Source organism: Onychostoma macrolepis, chromosome 01 (assembly GCF_012432095.1).
Source record: "Onychostoma macrolepis isolate SWU-2019 chromosome 01, ASM1243209v1, whole genome shotgun sequence".
Taxonomy (NCBI): Eukaryota; Metazoa; Chordata; class Actinopteri; order Cypriniformes; family Cyprinidae; genus Onychostoma; species Onychostoma macrolepis.
This window is the reverse complement of record NC_081155.1, coordinates 2545518-2564436: the sequence shown is the minus strand read 5'-3', so window position 1 is coordinate 2564436 and position 18919 is coordinate 2545518. Positions and strand designations below refer to the sequence as shown.

The following is an 18919-nucleotide window of genomic DNA, read 5'->3' as shown; positions in this document are numbered from 1 at the left end:
TTTGATCATTTATCAGCAGGACAAAAGCTTTCTGGAAGTGGTTCGAGAATGCGTGTATCGTATCTTTGATTAGCGAAATCGTGTGGACTTCCTCATTCTCAATGAATTAGAATGTTAATTAAAACTTTAAAGGTATAGTTATTGTTCTTGGTGTGAACGGGCATTAAGGTATATAAACATGAGTTTTTTTTTTTTTTTAATTCAAAGGCAAGCATGTTTAAATCACGGCGCTGTTCTATTGTTTTTGGTACAGTTGTAATGGTGTGTCGGTGAGTTTGCTGGTTTTAGGTGTGCGGGATGTGTTTTGGTGTTTGTCTCCCCCTGCTGGCTGCACACAACAGTTATTAAATGCCAGTCAAAGTGAAACCAAATTCATTCTTATGCAATTCAGTACATTTTCCAGGGATTCCACGGTGTGTGAATTCATTGGTGCACAGACATCTAAAAGTCATTTTTATTACACCAAAATGAATTAACTTGCTCCACTACTATTTTCCTTATATTTTTGCTTATTGTTCACTTTTGACTTTTATTCAGTCCCATCTGACCGTTTTCAATTCACTGAGTAGTCTGTTTACCTAATCCTGACTATATTTGAAAGTAAGACTTCATTTGATATATTAATTTCCACTTTAATCCATTAAGAAATGAAAATATATTCTTTACATATAAACTGTCAGAAATGCCTCCGGTAAGAGAAAGCGTGCCTCTGAAATTAAGCATATAGATTTGGCCACATTTCACTCAGGTGTGAACACAATCACAGCTTTAAAACAACATCATCATCACTGTAAACAAACTGAAGGTGAAGCGTGTCATGTTTTCAGTGTTAAAATTTTATAATGAGAGAATGGACACACTTCACCTTTACAACAGCATCATGTTTGAAAGTCCTTTATCATCTGATTGTGCTTTGGTTTGGACAGTCTTTCTGGTCTGTTTTAACATTTACTGCAATCTAAATATACAATACATGACAGGAATATTAAACTCAGATGTGGGTTCATTCATCGAGCGGTTCAGGTCCCGTGTTCGCCAGGTCAAAACTCAGAGCTGCCGTCCGGTTCCAGTTTGTTGGAGAGGACCGTGAGGATCCTGTCAAATTTGGTGTAGCGCTCCTTGCGATCAGCTTTGGCCCCCGTTTGTCCCCAGAAGAGCCGAAGGGTGAACTCCGTCTGAAACACCTCCAGCAGCTCTGGGATTGGCTCCCATCCGGCTGGGGGCAGAGAGCGACAGGTCAGTCAGCCAATCAGATCACTTTGCGTGTATGTGTGTCAGTGGCTACGTTTACATGCACAATTTTTGGTTCAATCTGACTGAATTCATTCCAATTGATGAATCTGAACGTAGTGTTTACATGAACGCTAAATAAAGTGATCGGGTTGATGTGTGTGTTTATATGTCACAAGCTTCAAATCGTAATTGATTTATTTTATTTATTTAGTTTCTCATTGTTTGCACATATTAACAACTCTCCTACACTGTTTCTTTATTTGTTTTTAACAGCAGAATTAATATTTAATATTACTGCTGTGCCGTGCTGCTCATATTTATCACGCATTAAAACTGCCCCTCCCTGCGCACAAAACGGGTTGCCCGTGAAACAAGAACTGGCGGGACGAGTTCACTGCCGAATCAAAGGAGAGTTTTATAATGACAGGACACGCATTTATACAACACTTTATTCAACAGGAAGAACCTGTCGTTCCGCGCGTCGTATGTCATTACGCTATTTCTGCATCATTGCACATTCACACAGTCCTTTCAGTTTCGGGGTTCAATCCGATCGAGTGTTTACATGAAGCCTTTTCATTCCGATTGAGCCGTCAATCCGATTACAAACGGATTATTTGGTTGCATGTAAATGTAGTTGCCAGTTTGGGGATTTTTGTAAAAAATTTTTTACCTAATTCAGTGACTTGCCCATTTTTGCTAAAATTTAAATGTATTTTGGCTTTATACAAATAAAAAGGAAAGATATTCTATCACTTCTAACTTACTCTCTGAACATTTTACATTTAATTATGTAGGTGAATCAAATGCAAATATGAACAATGGCATAACAAATATGCTGATCAGCACTTAGCAATTTGTTTGTGACAAACTTGCTATTTTGGACATATTTTAACATTTGGCTATTTTGGGTGATTAACAAACAAACAAAACAAAAAGTTTTCTAACTAATCGTTTCATGTGTAAATATAGCTTAAAACAAAGCACATCTATAAATATGATAATTTCACTTAGCGACTTTCTCATTGTTGCTGACTTGTTTGTAACTGGTTTCTCTTTTATTTTTTTATTTTTATTTTTTTGACAAGGAGCCATTTTTACTATATTTAAACATTTTTGGCATACAAAATAATAATAATAATAATAATAATTAAAAAAAAAAAATATATATATATATATATATTTATTTATTTATTTTTTATTTTTTTAAGTAGAAAGACTTAAATTGTGTTTATATATGAGGGGCCGTACAAGCCATAATTCATTCTGGCACTGTCACACACTTACATTCTCCTTTCACATGCATACATTTCTACTCTCACACACATACATTCTCCTTACACATAAGTACATACATTTGTATTCTCACACATACATTCTCCATTCACATACATATATATAGAATGTATGTATGTCTGAAGAAAATATGTGTATGTAAGAGAAGAATGTATGTATGTGAGAGAGAGAGAGTAGGTAGCAAGCACACTCGACTCGGGCCGATTCTGGCCGAAATGCGGCACTGACGACTCAGTCTCGGCATCGGTGAGAAGATAATGGGCCAGAGCCGCACCAACTCTACAAAGCACTTCTGGCTTTTTCTCTATGGGCCAATCTCGGCTGAAAGCTGTTGTATGTGTGGCAGGTCCGTTTTTAGATGGTTTCTATTAGGAGGTTTGCGATGATAACATCAGAAAAACCATTCGGTTTCCGGAGATAATATGATGAGTAACGTTAGGTCTCTTTAGAATAACAATATGTAATTTTTTAATATAGAAAAAGATGAGCTGTATCCAGCTGTATCCAGTGCATGATAATGTTAGCTAATGAAATTATAACGAGTTAAATTCCATTTTGTTTGCTAAAATTCATTCGATTCGTCTTTTTTTTAATGAGTGCTATTGAATCATAGGAGTCGGACTGCACTGGTTGCGCCATACATATCTACGGGTGACTCTGTCTGATTCGATTCACTTAACCTTTCAAATGAGTCATTTGTTTGTGAATCAAACTGTTGTAGCATTACAAAATGTGCAATCTGAATTTAATAAGCTCTGACACGGAAAAGCACTGTAGATAGGCCTATGCTTGTTTAGATCTTTTGTTCTTGATTGGAGGCCTAATATATCTGCACTAGAGCAGCAGGTTCAATTTTTTTAGAGTGAATGAAAACTTTTGAAGCATATATATGCCGTATGATGTGATAAAAAATCATACTTAACATATTTTACTGTGGTGGGGATTATTATGAGCAAACAAACTTAAAAAGTTTAATCTGAACACTTTATATATGTAATCTGACATCTTTTTAATATTTTTTACAGAAATTCAGAACTGCTGCATGAGCTTATGCATGAACATTCATCAAACATATAAGGTGCGAATTCTGTGTCTGGTCCTAATGATTGTAAAAAACTGTAATGCATAAAATTTAATAATTACCTTACAATATATATTTATACATATATTTCAAGGCTGAAGCTAAAGCTGCTGAAATGCAGGTGAAGGGGACTGAAGAGGTGGCTCCAGCTGATCAAAACGGCAGACTTCAGGAGGCAGACACACTCTGTGAGTTTAAAAGTCTCATCTCTTTAGCCTTGCATACACATGACACACTATCACATTTCTATAATTCAAATCTCTTAAAGGATCTTTATGCTGCACCAGTTAGGGTAAACAGCAACACTTGGCAACACTTCCTATACTATCTAATGTACTTGTTAATTTGTAAGAAGAATGACATCAATGCTTATATTAGTCGCTTATATACTGTCTCCCCCTTATCCCTAGGTTACAGTAATCAGCTGATCCAGTCGGTATCCAGACCAGACGGTGGACCTGCACCCAGGAACGACCACAACACATCCCTGACTGTCAGCGGAGACCATGTCAGCTAGAGGACAGATCCCTGTGAAGACCTCACTGATGGCCCCAGCACAGATCCTCAGCAAAGACTACGAGAACCAGACAAGCCCTCTGCACAGACCTTTTTACCAGCTTCACCTGCTGGCGTGATGTTTCTTCAAGCAGAAGAAGTTGGATAAAATATTCTGACTGATATCAATCCGCAATCTGACTTGTGATGCAGCCTGGAATGATCACACCATATTCATTCATTTGGCCAGAGGAGACTGTTTCCTGACTCAGCCTGGTCTTGTTTGGGTTTGGGTTTCCTGTCACTGTTGCCTTTTGTCTTACTTAGTAATATTGCTGAATATTAGGAATCTTCAACTGACTTGACTGCACTGACACCATTTGATAAGAACTAAACTGAATTATGACACGTTTTTTTATATAATATAATTTACTTGTTACTTTGTGGTTTAAAAAGTGTGTTAATGTTTATACTGTAGTGCATTTGTTGATTGTTAATATATATTTCTATTAAAGTACTTTTTAATCTTTTTAAATGGTTGTGTTTCACTGCTGAATTACATTTAGCCATTTCTGGGCCACATTTGGCCCGGGGACCAAGCCAAGTCTCAGCCAGATCTGGTTTAAAGTGTCTGGGCCAGACCTGGGCACATAAAATAATAGAAGTCACTCTAAAGTATGCGGGCCAGATCTGGGCCACGTCAATAAATAAGAGTCATTTTACAGGCCGTGGGCCACATCTGGGCCGGAGGAAATTGTTTGTGTGTGGGCCAGTTTTGGGCCGGGGACCCAGCCAAAATTGAGCCAGAACTTAAGCAAGGTTGTGGCCCAGAGGTGGGCCAGACAAATCTTGCTATCCAAAAGACATCCATATAAGGACTTCAATGTAGTTACTGCTGATCTATTTCTTGAATCCTCAACAAATTTTTAGACTGACAGAAATCCACATAGGGTTTGAATGTGATCACAAAGTTCTCTATGTATACTATCATCCACAAAAGAATCTGCTTCTCTTTGCATTTGTTCAATACATTCCAGCACATTATTAAAAAAAAATGTCTGATGTCATGTTCATTGCTACTTAGTAAAAACTATGTCAAAAGAAAAGAGAATGACTAGCATCATTGTAAAATTGTGAGGAAGAGCTGAGCAAGTCTTGCACATGTATTTCCTGAACTGAGAGTGACTTCCTGTTTAAACAGGAAGTAATGGATACCAAAAAAAATGTAGAAATGTATGTATGTGAAAGGAGAATGTATGTGTGTGAGAGAATAGAGATGTATGTATGTGAGAGTGCCAGAATGAATTATGGCTTGTACTGCCCCTCATATTTATATATATATATACACACACATATATATATATATATATGAAGAGTTCAGATGCAAAAGCCTCTAAATGCCATCTGAAATTTTCATCTAAAATGAGCATTTTTTATCAGGCTCCTATATTTATGTTTAGTTATTTCACTTTAATTGCATAGAAAAGGACCTATACATTGCCATTAGAGTAAAATTACTTGACCTAAACATAGGAGCCTGATAAAAATGCTAATTTTAGATGAAATTTCAGATGCTTTTGCATCTGAACTCTTCATATACACACACATATACACACACAAAGTAAACATAAATAAAGATTTCTTGAATACATTTTACAAGTGTTACTTGCTGTGTCTTTGTAATTATTTGTAAAATTTGCAAGCAATTTCTGAGTGAAAATAGTTTCTGCACAATTATCTTTCAGTGCAGGCTTTAGCTAGTTTCCACAGAGTATTTGGCCTGTGTGTGTGTGTGTACCGGAGAGCAGGCCGTGAGCGTGTTGCGTGCAGTCGTTAGCGTGCAGCGCGGCGTTGCGTGCCGACTGCAGCAGGTTGTAGAGCAGCTGGCAGCCTCTGTCGGTGGATTCCACGCTGTCCTCGCCCTCCATCAGCCTCAGCAGCGGCACCATGTGCGGCAGAGACAGCGGCCCCGACACCTCGGCATCTGCCACACACAACACTCGCTGGAAACTCGCTCAGCATCAACACGAGACACGGTCGAATCACGGCAAACACTCACCGTCTCCCTCATTCAGGGATTTCATGAAGGGTTTGAGACTCTTCTCGAACGTCACGGCGCTGTCGGTGTGATTCCGCCTCAGCGCTCTCCACGTCAACTCCAACCTCACCACCTGTGATATTATTTATATATTAAACATTAAAATGATAGAAAGAACATCATTCACACTGATTTATACAACATTTTATTCCTAAAAACATGGTGAAAGCACTTATATTTAAAGGTTGTGAGGTTTTTCTCCACTTCAGCAGCACTTACAAACACCAAAACTTAGAGTTATATTCCTATCTATATTCTGCACGTTTTTACCAAAGGAATTGTTCATATATCGTTCACACTGTTTTATTACTGCTCTTTATCTATTTGCGTCTGTATATTTCAATTGCAATACATATTTTAAACATTTTTTCTCCACTTCAGCAGCACTTACAAACACCAAAACTTAGTGTTTTATTCATATCGATATTCTGAAGGTTTTTACTGAGGGGTTTGTTCATATCTCATTCACACTGATTTATACAACATTTTATTCCTAAAAGCATGGTGAAAGTGCTTATATTTAAAGGATGAGAGTTCCTTTCTCCACTTCAGCAGCACTTACATACATCAAAACTTAGAGTTTTATTCCTATCTATATTCTGCAGGTTTTTACTGAAGGATTTGTTATCAGCTGATTTATACATAATTTTTCTCCTTAAAACCTGGTGATTTTTTCTGTCTGTTGATAGTTTTTCTTTTTGATTTATTGAGTAATAAAAAGAGAAATCCCTCTGTAAAAACCTTTAGCTCTAATATGACTACAAAATCAAACAAGAATTTTCAGCCTGGCATTATCCAGTGTTCAGGTTATTCTGAAAAACTGAAAAGTTTTTAATTAGATAATGCTTAATTTGGATATTTGGACTTGTAATACAAAACTCTTTTGCAATTCTTAATGTAATCAGTCAACTGGGGAAGCATGGTGACATCTATTAGATATATTTTTATCCCATGCTTTAATATATTCTTCAAAATTAGTGTTATTTTTGCAGAGTGTAGGAGGTACCTGCGGCAGCTCCAGCGCTTTCATGACGGCGGAGAAGGCGTACAGGTCGTGTGTGGTGTTGCGCAGCTCCTGCGCCAGCTGGATGATCCTGTGCAGCACCGTCGCCCGCTGACCCACCGTCCCCGTACAGCCCAGAAGATCCACCGCCACGCCCAGAGCTAGAGTGTGATGCCTGATGGGGAATCACAGCATGCCGTCATCACGCGTCACATGACATCAACACCAGCATCTTCACAGCAGCACGCACCTCTCCAGCAGGTCCTGTCTGAGCTGGCCTCCATGCGGCAGCGTGATGAGCTCCAGACCGGTTTCCACTCCCATGATCCTCTTCTGCTCCACCGTCACCCCTGTGACCCGAGCCACCTGAGGCAGACAGAGGCTTGTGAGATGTGTGTCGAGTGTGTTATTTTAGGACTATTTATAAATGATTACATTTTTGATTAATATTTTGAATTAGCCTTTACTAACTAAAAAAAAAAAAATTATTATATTTTTGCCTTGTTTTCCAGCACAAATATCTAAATATTCTTAAATCAAGATACATTTACTTGAGATGCAAAATGACTTTAAGAATTAAGTTTTACTTTCTGAAAAATGTATGCTTAAAACAAAGAAAAATATATTTCTTTCAAAGGGAAAACTAGATTATTTTTTTTGCTATTTGTTCTTGTTTTAGGCATAAACCATTTTGATAAATTTGTCAGAAACAAGACTCTTCAAAAATGTTCCTTCTCAGGTAATTTCATCTTGATTTAGAGGTTTCTAGATATTTGTAATGGAAAAACAAGATAAAAACACAAAGCAAGAAAATCATGTTTTTTTTTTTTTTTTTGGTAATTATGTTATATGATTTTGTATTTTTTTATTATATTTAATATTTATTTATTTTATTAAATGTATTATATTACAATTTAATTAATTTAGTTCCATTTTCAATTATGTCCAGTTACATTTCAAAAAATATTTTTAATTTGTATTTTTGTCTTGTTTTGCACTATAAGTATTTAACATTTTTAAATTAAGATACACTTACTTGAGAGGCAAAATTACTTAAAATATTTATTCTTTTTAGTCTAGATATTTAGAAAACTTAGGGCCAGATTTACTATCAGCTTGTGTCAGTGCAAACCCACATTTGCCGTTAAAAAACTACTGTCAGGATTTACTAAAGACACACAGTGGGAAATTAGCGCTGAAAAGGCGTGGACACAGTTATTTTTGCAACTCACCTTACTGAATATGCATTTGTAGGAGTTTCCCTTTCGATCGGTAAATTTATGGGAGGAGAGTATTTAAATGAATCACGCAACGCGATTTACTAAGATTTGCACCCGTCAATTCACTGGTATTTGTGGCATTATTTAACACCCAAAAAAAGCATGTCTTAAAGCAGGCGGTAATTTGCGCTGCTCCTGGTAGATTGCGCTGGTCATTATGGAAATGAGATGTTGCGTCTGTGTTCTATAATGTGCACACCTTGTCAGTAAATCACCCGCAGAATTTCCCCTCCCATCAGCGCTTTTATGGAATTGCCCTCTAATGCTAATTTGCCCTGTTTAGTAAATCTGGCCCTTAACCTTAATTCAAAGGGAAAACAAGGTTTTTTTTTCAGATTTTTTTTTCTTGTTTTAAGCAAAATCGATTTTGATCCATTTTTCAGAAAACAAGATCTATCCCAAGTCATGAGATCTTAACTCTTTCCCCGCCAGAGTTTTTGAAAAAAGTTGCCAGCCACCGCCAGCGTTTTTGCTGATTTTCACTAAAATTTCAGAACAACATTTCTAATTTTCCTTTAGTTTAAGTGAACTTTCTTTTCTTTCAGCTTCAGTTCAGGTAAGAGAAATGCTTGAATGGTTTCAGTGAATGGTGATGGCTCTGGCGTGTGGTACCTGGCAGTTGACGCTGAGCATGTGCAGTGCGGTGGTCCTGGCGTCGGTGTGCGTCAGCAGCTCTTTGACCTTCAGCAGCACGCTCTGATCCAGCGGACGGTTGGTGTCCGGCAGCATGAGCGAGCGGAACTCATCCACTCGGAAACATGATGTGGTCTCAGTCTGCGGCCGCTCGAAACGCCAGTCTCGCTCCTCCTCCTCGATCCCCTCGCTCTCCCTGCGCTCCTCCTCCAGCTTCTGCGCCTCCAGGAAGCCAAAGCTGGTCTCTGTGAGACGCGCGCGGCTGGTCCATCGCTCCTGAGCACGGAGACGTGCCGTGTGACCTTTGGGCAACATGGTGATGGGGACCTATACGGGGTCAAAGGTGAGTTTATTACCGTTTTAGATGTTTTTCAGAATAAATTTCTTTATATTTTGCATAAATATGTCATACAGATCTGCAACTATATGAAGAAACATATAAGAAACTTTGCGTTCACTCAAAAAACTTTTGAGTTCTCCCAAGAAACTTTACGTTCTCTTGAAAATTTGGCTTTACCAGAAGTAATCATTGCAAAACTTTGCATTCACTCACAAAACTTGGGATAACGCAATATTTTTCAGAGAAAATGCAAAAGTTTTGCAAGTAAATGCAAAAGCACTGAAATGTTTTTTTTTTCATCTCATCTCGTATTTATTCTTATCACTGTGCTCCCACTGATATAATTAGAGCAGAACTGTGTATTAAGCAAGTAAATCAAATCAGTCTGACTTTAAATAGCATGTGCTCATGAACTCTCACCTGTGGCACCAGCTCACCATAGAGGCCGGTGGAATCAGGCTCCGGACTGGATTCGTGTTGAGTCGGGGTGAAGACGATGGAGATCCGCAGCGGTTTGGGAGGCGCACGTGAATGCAGCTGTCCATCAGAACCACGCAGAGGACAGCCGCCGAGACTCGACTGGCTGGGCGGAGCAGCACAGGAAGCGGCTGGGCTGAGAACAGGCTCACTTCCTGTGCGGAACACGGGGGAGACGGGAGCGGGGCTGGACTCCTGTGACAGACAGCTCTGTGGGATACCTGCACGACATCAACAAATCATTCTGTGCGATAATCAGATCTCAGATCAGTTTTTCAATATGTTCACATGTGTGTGTGTGTGTGTGTGTACCTGTGCGGAGGTTGCTGTCAGATTGAGCGGACTGTAGTGACGGTCTCCCAACTGTCTCCAGATTAGCAGGTTGACTGCCGCTCCTAACACACACACACACACACACACACACACACATGTTACACTGTTACTATGACAACACACATCACTGTTACTGTGACAACACACACATCACCGTTGCTAGGACAACTATACAAATCAATGGTTACTATGGCAACTACACACATCAGTGCTACTATGACAACTACACACACACACACACACACACACACACACACACACACAACACTGTTACTATGGCAAAACACACAAACTACACCATTACTATGACAACTATACACTTGCATCACTGTTACTATGGAAGCACATGCAACACTTTTACTATGGAAACACAATGGTCTCTCTCTGTGTGTGTGTGTGTGTGTGTGTGTGTGTGTGTGTGTGTGTGTGTGTGTGTGTGTGTGTGTGTGTTACCTGAGCAGGTTGTTGCTGTTGACCTGCAGTGTGTCCTTCTGAGAGGAGCTCAGGCTCCGCCTCTTGCTCTGACCCCGTGACAGAAGGGAGGAGCTTGATGACCTCGCAGCCTGGCGCTCGCTGATGATGCGTAGAGGCACAGTGCGTGTGATTGGCTGAAAGATGATGGCTCCGGTGGAATGTGAGATGGGATGCCGTCCGCCGACGTGAAAGCGAATTAAGGCTGGAATATTATTGAACTGATCGTTCTCAAACTGAAAGAGCTCCCGGGTGTAACCCTACACACACACACACACACACACGTCAGACTCAGTATCTGACAGAAGCAATAAACGCTGAGACGGATGCTGTACCTGTTTGGGTCGCAGCACGACACGTATGATTTTGAAGTGCATGGGTTGATTTTTCCACATGCAGCTCAGGACGTATTCACCGGCGCTGGAGCTGGAGTCACGCACCAGAAACTCCCCATCTCTACTCAACAGCTGCTCCGCTCCCTGAACACATCAACATATATCAATACAAATGAGATTTAAACAAGTCAACAAATGAGTAAATATATATATAAAAAACAATAAAATAAATGAATGCTAAATAAAAACTAGAAAATAGATTAAAATAAATAAGTGAATGAATGAATGAATACATCAAAAATATAACTTGTGACTTCCAGTCACAGCCTTAGATAAAACTACCTGAAATAAAACATTAAATCTCTGAAAATCTCAGCAGAGGAGGATTAAACAACTCCACAAACAGCATCACCAGCTTCACTCATTACTAAGCAGTTTGTCTAAAAAGTTATTTAGAACAGAGGTTTAGATGTGGAATTTGTTCCCTTTGAACTTTCCATTGATGTGATCAGTGTTTGCTTTAGTTGGGCTCTTGACCCTTGACTTTCTAACATTAGTTTTTTTCTGGCTGCTGTAAATCTGTGTTTGCAAAACACATTTGTTATGAAAAAAAAGCCAGAAAAAAACATTATCTGTTGGTTTTGGTTGGTCATTAATAATGACTTGTGTTGTATAGTGTCTGATTCACTGATCTCATCCAGAGTCCAAATGTGTGATTATTTGATGTTAACATGTGAAAATAAGGTGTGATGTTGATAAAACACATTTTTACTCAGATAATTTGATAGATTAACCACTTAAATTAACCACTTTGCACACAAGACATTCTGAACATCTGCATAATTTTGACGCAAACATTCATCAAGAATCAGCATATGAATCTCAACTATGGTGACAATAAACAAAAAGCTTCATGCTGCAGTGCATTCTGGGTGCACCAATCAAAACTCATTCGTGGCTCCCAAAATGCATTGCAACATGAATAAATTATGCACCTGAATTATCTTAGTATTTTCTTTTATTCTTACTATTTGCTTTAATTTTTGCTATTTTTGTTGTGACTTTTTTTTCCACCAATGAAAAATAGAGGCATGAATTTGGTTATCAGCTTGTGGAGTGACGTAGGCAGCAATGTGATTGGATGATAGTTAACACATATTGTGTTGGACACACTGTGTTGTTTCTCTCTCTTTCTTTTACACATGACCAACTTAAAATTACACAAAATATGTTAAAATGGCCATAACACAAAAAATGTGTTATTATTTAACATATTTTTTGAGAGTGTAGCACATTTCATTCAAAAGGTAATTCAAAGTGCTTTACATTAAAATAATCATAATAGATGCATGAGAAATAAAATGATTAAAAGTTAAGAATAAGAACAACCCAAAATAATCCATAACATTAAAACAAATAAATATTAATGAAATTTAAACTAACTGAATGAGTAAAAAAATAACAAGGTACAATAAATATATAACAAAATAGATTAAAATAAATAAAAATGTGATTAAATACAAATTTAATTATAACAAACAAATAAATAAAAAATTAATTTAAATCTGTCGATAAATTAGTGAATAAATAAAATACAGTAATATATAGAAGAGTGCAATAGTATAATGATGAGTAGGAAACTTAACAGAAACATTTTTGTTAATATTTATATGAATTGTCGTCATACAAGAAACTATACTGATGCCTTTTAAATTTTAGGATGGGAGTTAGGTTAGGTTCAGGTGTGTTTGATTAGGGCTGGAGCTGAACTCTCCAGGACCGATGTTGGCTGACCCTGACCTAAAGTAATAGCTCCCCCAGAAATAAAAATGTCCATAATGTTCATAATGTCGAATCAAACTTGTGATGTTTTTTTTTTTCTCCTTCTCCAAGGAACACAGAAGTAGACACTTGAACATGGAAACGTATGAACTCGTGTCAGTTCCTCACACTAAAACATCATATGACCTCACAAGACTTGGAATAATGCATGAATCGTGCTACTTTTATGATTCTAACATGCTCTTTTCTGCTTTCTATGTGTCTTTAGGCCGCTATGTTCATGTTAAAGAAGCTGCATGAACATTCTTCAAACATTCGCTTGTTCTCTTCCACAGAGAAAATCATCAGCATACTGCAGGTTTGGGTGACGTGACGGTGAGTGAATGTGGAAACAATGCCTTTTACCGCAGTAACACACACACACACACACACACACACCTCGCGCTGCAGCTGTCCGTGATACCAGGCGTGACTCCTCAGATCCTCAGTGCTGAGTTTGAGTTCCTCCTCCAGCTCCTTCTTCAGAGAGTCCATGTCCTTCAGGCCTGAGAACACCTTCACAAACAGCACAGTAACACAGTAAAGAACTGGCGAAATATCAGTGATAAAATAAAATTATATTTCCTACGGCGTGATACTCTCACCTGACTGATGAAGGCCGTCACACTCTTCCTCTTGCTGCAAAACAGAGCAGAACATGCGATCAGTGTTGCTTTATTAACAAAACGATACAACAAAAACGTATGTTGTTCATTTGTAATATTTACATTTCAGACACTTTTAGTGCATTCAAGGTGCACATTTTATTAGTTGATCTGCCATGTAGCTATGATCTAACTCGATGACAGCAGTAAACCACAAACACAGTTGGTGCAAAACAATCTTGTATGATATTTTTTATCTGAATAAAATCAGTTAAGGCAAACCATTGTTTTGTTTTTTTCATGCATTGAGATGTTGGCTTCTTTCAGACGAGTGGAAAGAAAACATCATAAATGCGCACATTCAAGTGTTTATTTTATTGCACTTACATTTTTTTTTTTTTTCTTACGTTCACCAAACTTTGCAATTGTATTCTTATATATATCCTGCAAGTTTGTTCATATTTCATTCACAGTTCACATTGATGCATTCCTAAAAACATGATGAAATGTATTTGTTTTTTTTTCTGGTTGTTAACAGTATTTGTTGATTTATGGAGAAGATATGGAATAAACTTTAACTCTAATACAAGCAAGAATTTTCAACCTGGCTTTAACCAATTTCAGATGAATATTCTGGAAACGAATGCAAAGTAGTGTGTCATCTGAACAGTCATCTTAATATACTGACAAGCTGTCTTTTTGGCAGACTGGCTTCAATATAAGCTGTTTTTAGACAAAGGAGAAAGTTTTGATTCTGAAACTCACAGGATGTTTTTACTCTTATATGTCGAAAGATCAAAGGGAATTTTGGTTTCAGGGTTCATGACCCCTTTATCCTGGGGAAAATATGGTGAGATCTGTTAGATAACATTATAACTCTATTCAAACCTGTGGTGTCCTGCCTTGATTTGTTTTATTTGTACTGTTACCTTGGTGACATAGACACATCAGAAGAAAAGAAACAAAAAAAAGTTTGTACTTTTGAACTTCAGTTTCTTCACGCTGACCGTCCTGAAGTATTACACGTCCATGATGATGATCCTGCAGACTGCAGGGATTTAACACTGAACTACATGCATTCACAAAGCCACTTCCTCTCTCTGAATCCGTCCCAAACTCTTCTTCAGTAAAAACTCCAGCGTTCCAGCGAAGACCTCCGAGAGCGCTCTCCAGATCACTGACACAGAGACTGGTGTTTCTGAATATCGCTTTAATGGCGTTTCCTTCCCATCGTGCAGCCAAACCCACCGCATTGTGTCCTCTGGACATCAGGGAATGTCCTGGGATTGGTTGCCATGGAAACGGATGTTATGGGCCCTTCCTGACCTCCTGGATTCAAGGTTGGGTCTGTCAGACCCCCCGAAAACAGCTATGAACTCATCTTAATGCACTTTCCTCATAGCCATGCCCTAATGACAGCGATCGAGATGAAGCTATACACTAAGAAAATGGGTAACACTTTATTTTAAAGTGTTCTTGTTACACGTTATATGTACTTACTACTGTAACAACAATACATTACATGCAAGTAACCCTAAGCCAAACCCTAATCCTAACCATAGGCCTACAGTAAGTGCATGTATTTTAATTAATATTACTCAGTACTTACATGTATAATTACATTGTAACAAAGGACGCTTTAAAATAAAGTGTAACCAAAAAATGTAGTGATATAAGTACTATATAAAGTATCACAACACCATGTTTTCACGTTCATCTGGATTGTAACAGCTGGTGTTTCCAAAGTCAAAGTTCACAACCCACAACAAACTAATGCAGAACAGCTGGTTTAGATGCAAACTTACTTAAAGTATCTAAAACTCGAGTTTACTGCAACAGAGTTTAAACAGCAGGGATATGTGGTGTACCAAAGGTCCGAGCAGCAGCAGCAGTTCTGCCCTTCCCATCGCAAACAGCAGGATAATCATTAACAGCCTTCAGAAACTTACCTGGAAAATCAGAGAAATCGCTGCGCTGGAGTTTCTCAGCGGGAGATCATTATGATCCTAATGTTTCTTCTTCCACAGCGGATCGCTCACAGATGACGAGTTCACACACGCTCCTCCGCGCGCACGCGCACGCGCCGCTATCTCTCGCGCATTCCTCGCATTCCGCGCGCACTCACCTGTCTGACGCCGCGCGAGGCCCTGAAATCCCGCAAACCGGCAGACATGCCCGAGATCCGGCGGCAGAGACAGACCTGTGCCGGCTTGATCCGTCGACGCCCCGTTGAGCTGCGTTTAACTAGAGACGCGCGCGTTGCGCAAGACGCCGCGTTCACACTGTATGCGCGTTCACACGGAGGAATCCACAGAGTGAGCTGAGACATGTTGCTCTTAAGATGACCAAAGAATATGAGAGGCAGAGGAAAGATCGTTAACTTATGTTATACCGCTATCATGTTGTCACACGTTTTTCCTCAAATGAGTATTTCTCTGGGATTTATTTGTTTATTTATTTAGAAAGCAATCGCCTTCAAAATAGACATTTTAAAGTAAATGCATGTTTATGCTATTGAAGGATACAGTATGTGGGGTAAGTTGTCACAGTGGAACCTGCTGTATACACTTCAGCAAAATGTAAACAAAACAATTCACGGATAATTCAGCAAAAAAAACACATTATTATTATTATTATTTTTTAAAGTACTCCCGTCTTATGCACTTAATTGTTTGTTTAAATATTATATAGTTATTGTCTTATTATATAGAATTTTAGTTTGGATGACAGAATTTAAGACCATCTAGAACCCAACATAAAAAGGCTTAGTTTTGTCTGGCCACGAGTTTAACTGCCACAGAAATCTGAGATTAACAACATAACTGGCTTCATGATTGGTATTTGCATATTATATTAGATTATATTACACTGCGTTGTTGGTGACACAGATAACTCTGACTGCATTCAAATAAAGGCCTAATCATTGCTGTTTAACTATAATTCAACAAATTCCATGAATTCAAACCATGCTGTCATTTGCAAATGAATATTTTACTCACCAAAGCCAATTTTACTTGCACATGGTACTTGGTTAGTGTCAATGTAATTCATCAGTAAGGATGAATTAAATATGGTCATAAGGGTCACAAACCTGAGTTTGTGTTTGGTGGAGAAGGCGTGGTCTTCGTCACAGGTGTGGGATGGGAGCTGGAGGCAGGAGGCGGAGACTCTGTGGTTGTCACGGCGACGCAGCCTTGGCACAATGCTGTGACGGAAGAGGTCAGTGGTGGGTTTGACCAGGTCAAAAGATGAGGCCAGTGAGTACTTACGGCTCATAGTGCCAGTCATTACTGCAGAGTTATTCTCTGAGGAGACAAAGATGTGTGATATCAGCCAGAATGACGTGTGAGGATACAGCGAAGAGTGACTTTCATTTATCTCTGTGTGTGTGTGTGTGCGTTTTTGTGACAAATGAGGACATAAATTTGTATAATGAAAAGGGTATGACAGGTATTACAAGGAGAAGGTGACTTTTCAGGACATTACTCCATGTCCCCACTTTTCAAAACGCTTATAAATCACACAGAATGGAGTGTATTGAGAATCTGAAATAGCAGACAGTCTCCTGTAAGGGGTAGGTTTAGGTGTAGGGTTGGTGTAGGACAATAGCACATACAGTAAGTACAGTATAAAAACCATTACGCCTATGGGATGTCCCCACTTTTCACAAAAACAAACGTGTGTGTGTGTGTGTGTGTTTTCACCTTTCTCAGGCTGCTGTTTCTGAAGTTGATTTATGATGGTTGTTCTGTGATCTGGATCTTCAACTCCCATAAGTCTAAGATCATCTTCTGTTACTAATAGGAGACCCTACACACACACACAGCATTTCACTATTTAAAACAGTAAGAAATAAAATGTCCTCACCCTGAAGCCATTTGAGATGTACATGAGTTTGTTTCTTCATCAAGATTTGGAAAAATGTAGCATTGCATCAGTGTCTCAGCAATGGATGCTCTGCAGTGAATGGGTGCCGTCAGAATGAGAGTCCAAACAGCTGATAAAAACATCACAATAATCCACACCACTCCAGTCCATCAGTTAACATCTGGAGAAGACAAAAGCTGAAACAAATCCAGCATTAAGCGCTTTTAACTAAATTATGAGTCCATAATCCATAATAACGCTGCCTCCAGTGAAAAAAAAGTGCATCTCCTGTTGTCTCTCACATCAAAATCCAGCCACATATTTGTTTAGAGCTGTTTTGTCTTGTAAACGCTGCTTGATCTGCAGATTTCTCTCCTGATTCACACCAGAACACCTTTTCACTGAGGAAGCGTTATTATGGATTATAGACTCGGACTTGAATGCTGGATTTGTTTCAGGTTTTGTCTTCTCCAGATGTTAACTGATGGACTGGAGTGGTGTGGATTATTGTGATGTTTTTATCAGCTGTTTGGACTCTCATTCTGACGGCACCCATTCACTGCAGAGCATCCATTCAGTGACACATTTATCCAAATCTGATGAACAAACAAACTCTTCTACAATAGTCTAACAGCCTATTCCACGTAGTCCGTCAATAATACCGTATGTGTAAAAAGAATGTGACAAATGCATTTTAACATAGTTTTATGAAATATCAACTGGACTGTTATAGGCAAAGTGAATAAGACAAGCGCGCGTGTACCTCGAGGCCGTAGGTGTGTTTCTCCAGCGCGCTCGTGTACTGCGGCAGACCGATCTGTCCCAGCCAGCGCGCGATCGAGCGACTGTTCATGACTCAAGCCCGCAGACAGTCTGCTTCATCTGCTCCAATGCACAGAAACACAGAGCTCAGGGATTTCAAAATGCATCTGATGCAGAAAAATAAAATAAATAATAAAATAAAATAATTTTTTTTTTTTTGCGCAACCGAAATATTGACATATCCAACAGCGATCTCGTTAATGGTAACTCTGTACAGTTAATTTTAATTTAACGCAAAGCTGTAGAAAATGTATGTGTTCATATGCATGCACAACAGTGACGCTATTGCACTTCAAAACTGAATCGAGAAGATTTAGAAAATAATCTTCCCTAATCTATAATAAGGGACTTTCTATATGGATGCGATAGCCCGAAATTGTTATATTTATTATAGATTAAATAGTTATCGTGCTTGATTACAGTTTCTTACAGATCAGTTCTTTTAGGCACCATACAGATGCATTTCTGTTAAACTAGAAGATAAAAGGTAGGTATTTCATTTAAGTTTAAAGTCACGATGACACAAAATTAAACTTCAGTTCATGTTTTCATCTAGTTCAGCCAAATTCTCTTTTAGATTCCTACCTGTGCTGCTACACTCCCGCTCGTATTTTCTCGTATCAGTTCGTCTGTCTTTCTTTCTTTATGTTTTATTCATCAGTTGTTTTTATCTAATATTGTTGAACTCTCTCTCTCTCTCCGCGTTTGATGGAGGCACCTGAGGCGCTG

The 18919-nt window shown here is 38.6% G+C and overlaps 1 protein-coding gene across 4 annotated transcripts; it reads right to left on the bottom strand.

Annotated features, from left to right (window-relative positions):
• Window positions 1-130: 130 nt before the first annotated feature.
• Window positions 131-18908, bottom strand: sh2d3a (SH2 domain containing 3A). Of its 4 annotated transcripts, XM_058756436.1 has the most exons (16): window positions 18776-18908; window positions 18132-18250; window positions 17206-17311; window positions 16593-16806; window positions 13502-13535; window positions 13296-13412; window positions 11076-11219; window positions 10723-11000; window positions 10249-10331; window positions 9880-10157; window positions 9099-9446; window positions 7457-7572; window positions 7210-7381; window positions 6165-6276; window positions 5904-6089; window positions 131-1216 (listed from the first exon to the last, which is right to left on the bottom strand). In XM_058756436.1, the coding sequence occupies exons 2-16, from the start codon at window positions 18219-18221 to the stop codon at window positions 1041-1043; spliced, it is 2454 nt and encodes an 817-aa protein (XP_058612419.1). In that variant the 5' UTR covers window positions 18222-18250; window positions 18776-18908; the 3' UTR covers window positions 131-1040. The 4 variants fall into 4 exon arrangements, with proteins under 4 accessions (XP_058612419.1, XP_058612500.1, XP_058612571.1 ...); XM_058756517.1 differs by lacking the exon at window positions 18776-18908 and having other exon boundaries at window positions 18132-18269; XM_058756588.1 differs by lacking the exons at window positions 16593-16806; window positions 17206-17311; window positions 18132-18250; window positions 18776-18908 and adding an exon at window positions 15451-15935.
• Between the last annotated feature and the right edge of the window lie 11 nt (window positions 18909-18919).

Bases quoted from the DNA above. Each gene is read 5' to 3' on its own strand.
- sh2d3a (XM_058756436.1), bottom strand. From the start codon at position 18,221: ATGAACAGTCGCTCGATCGCGCGCTGGCTGGGACAGATCGGTCTGCCG. The intron at 11,220-13,295 runs GTGTGTGTGTGT...TGATGTGTTCAG, and splicing joins ACGGACAGCTGCAGCGCGAG to GGAGCGGAGCAGCTGTTGAG. The intron at 7,573-9,098 runs GTACCACACGCC...TGTCTGCCTCAG, and splicing joins TGCTCAGCGTCAACTGCCAG to GTGGCTCGGGTCACAGGGGT.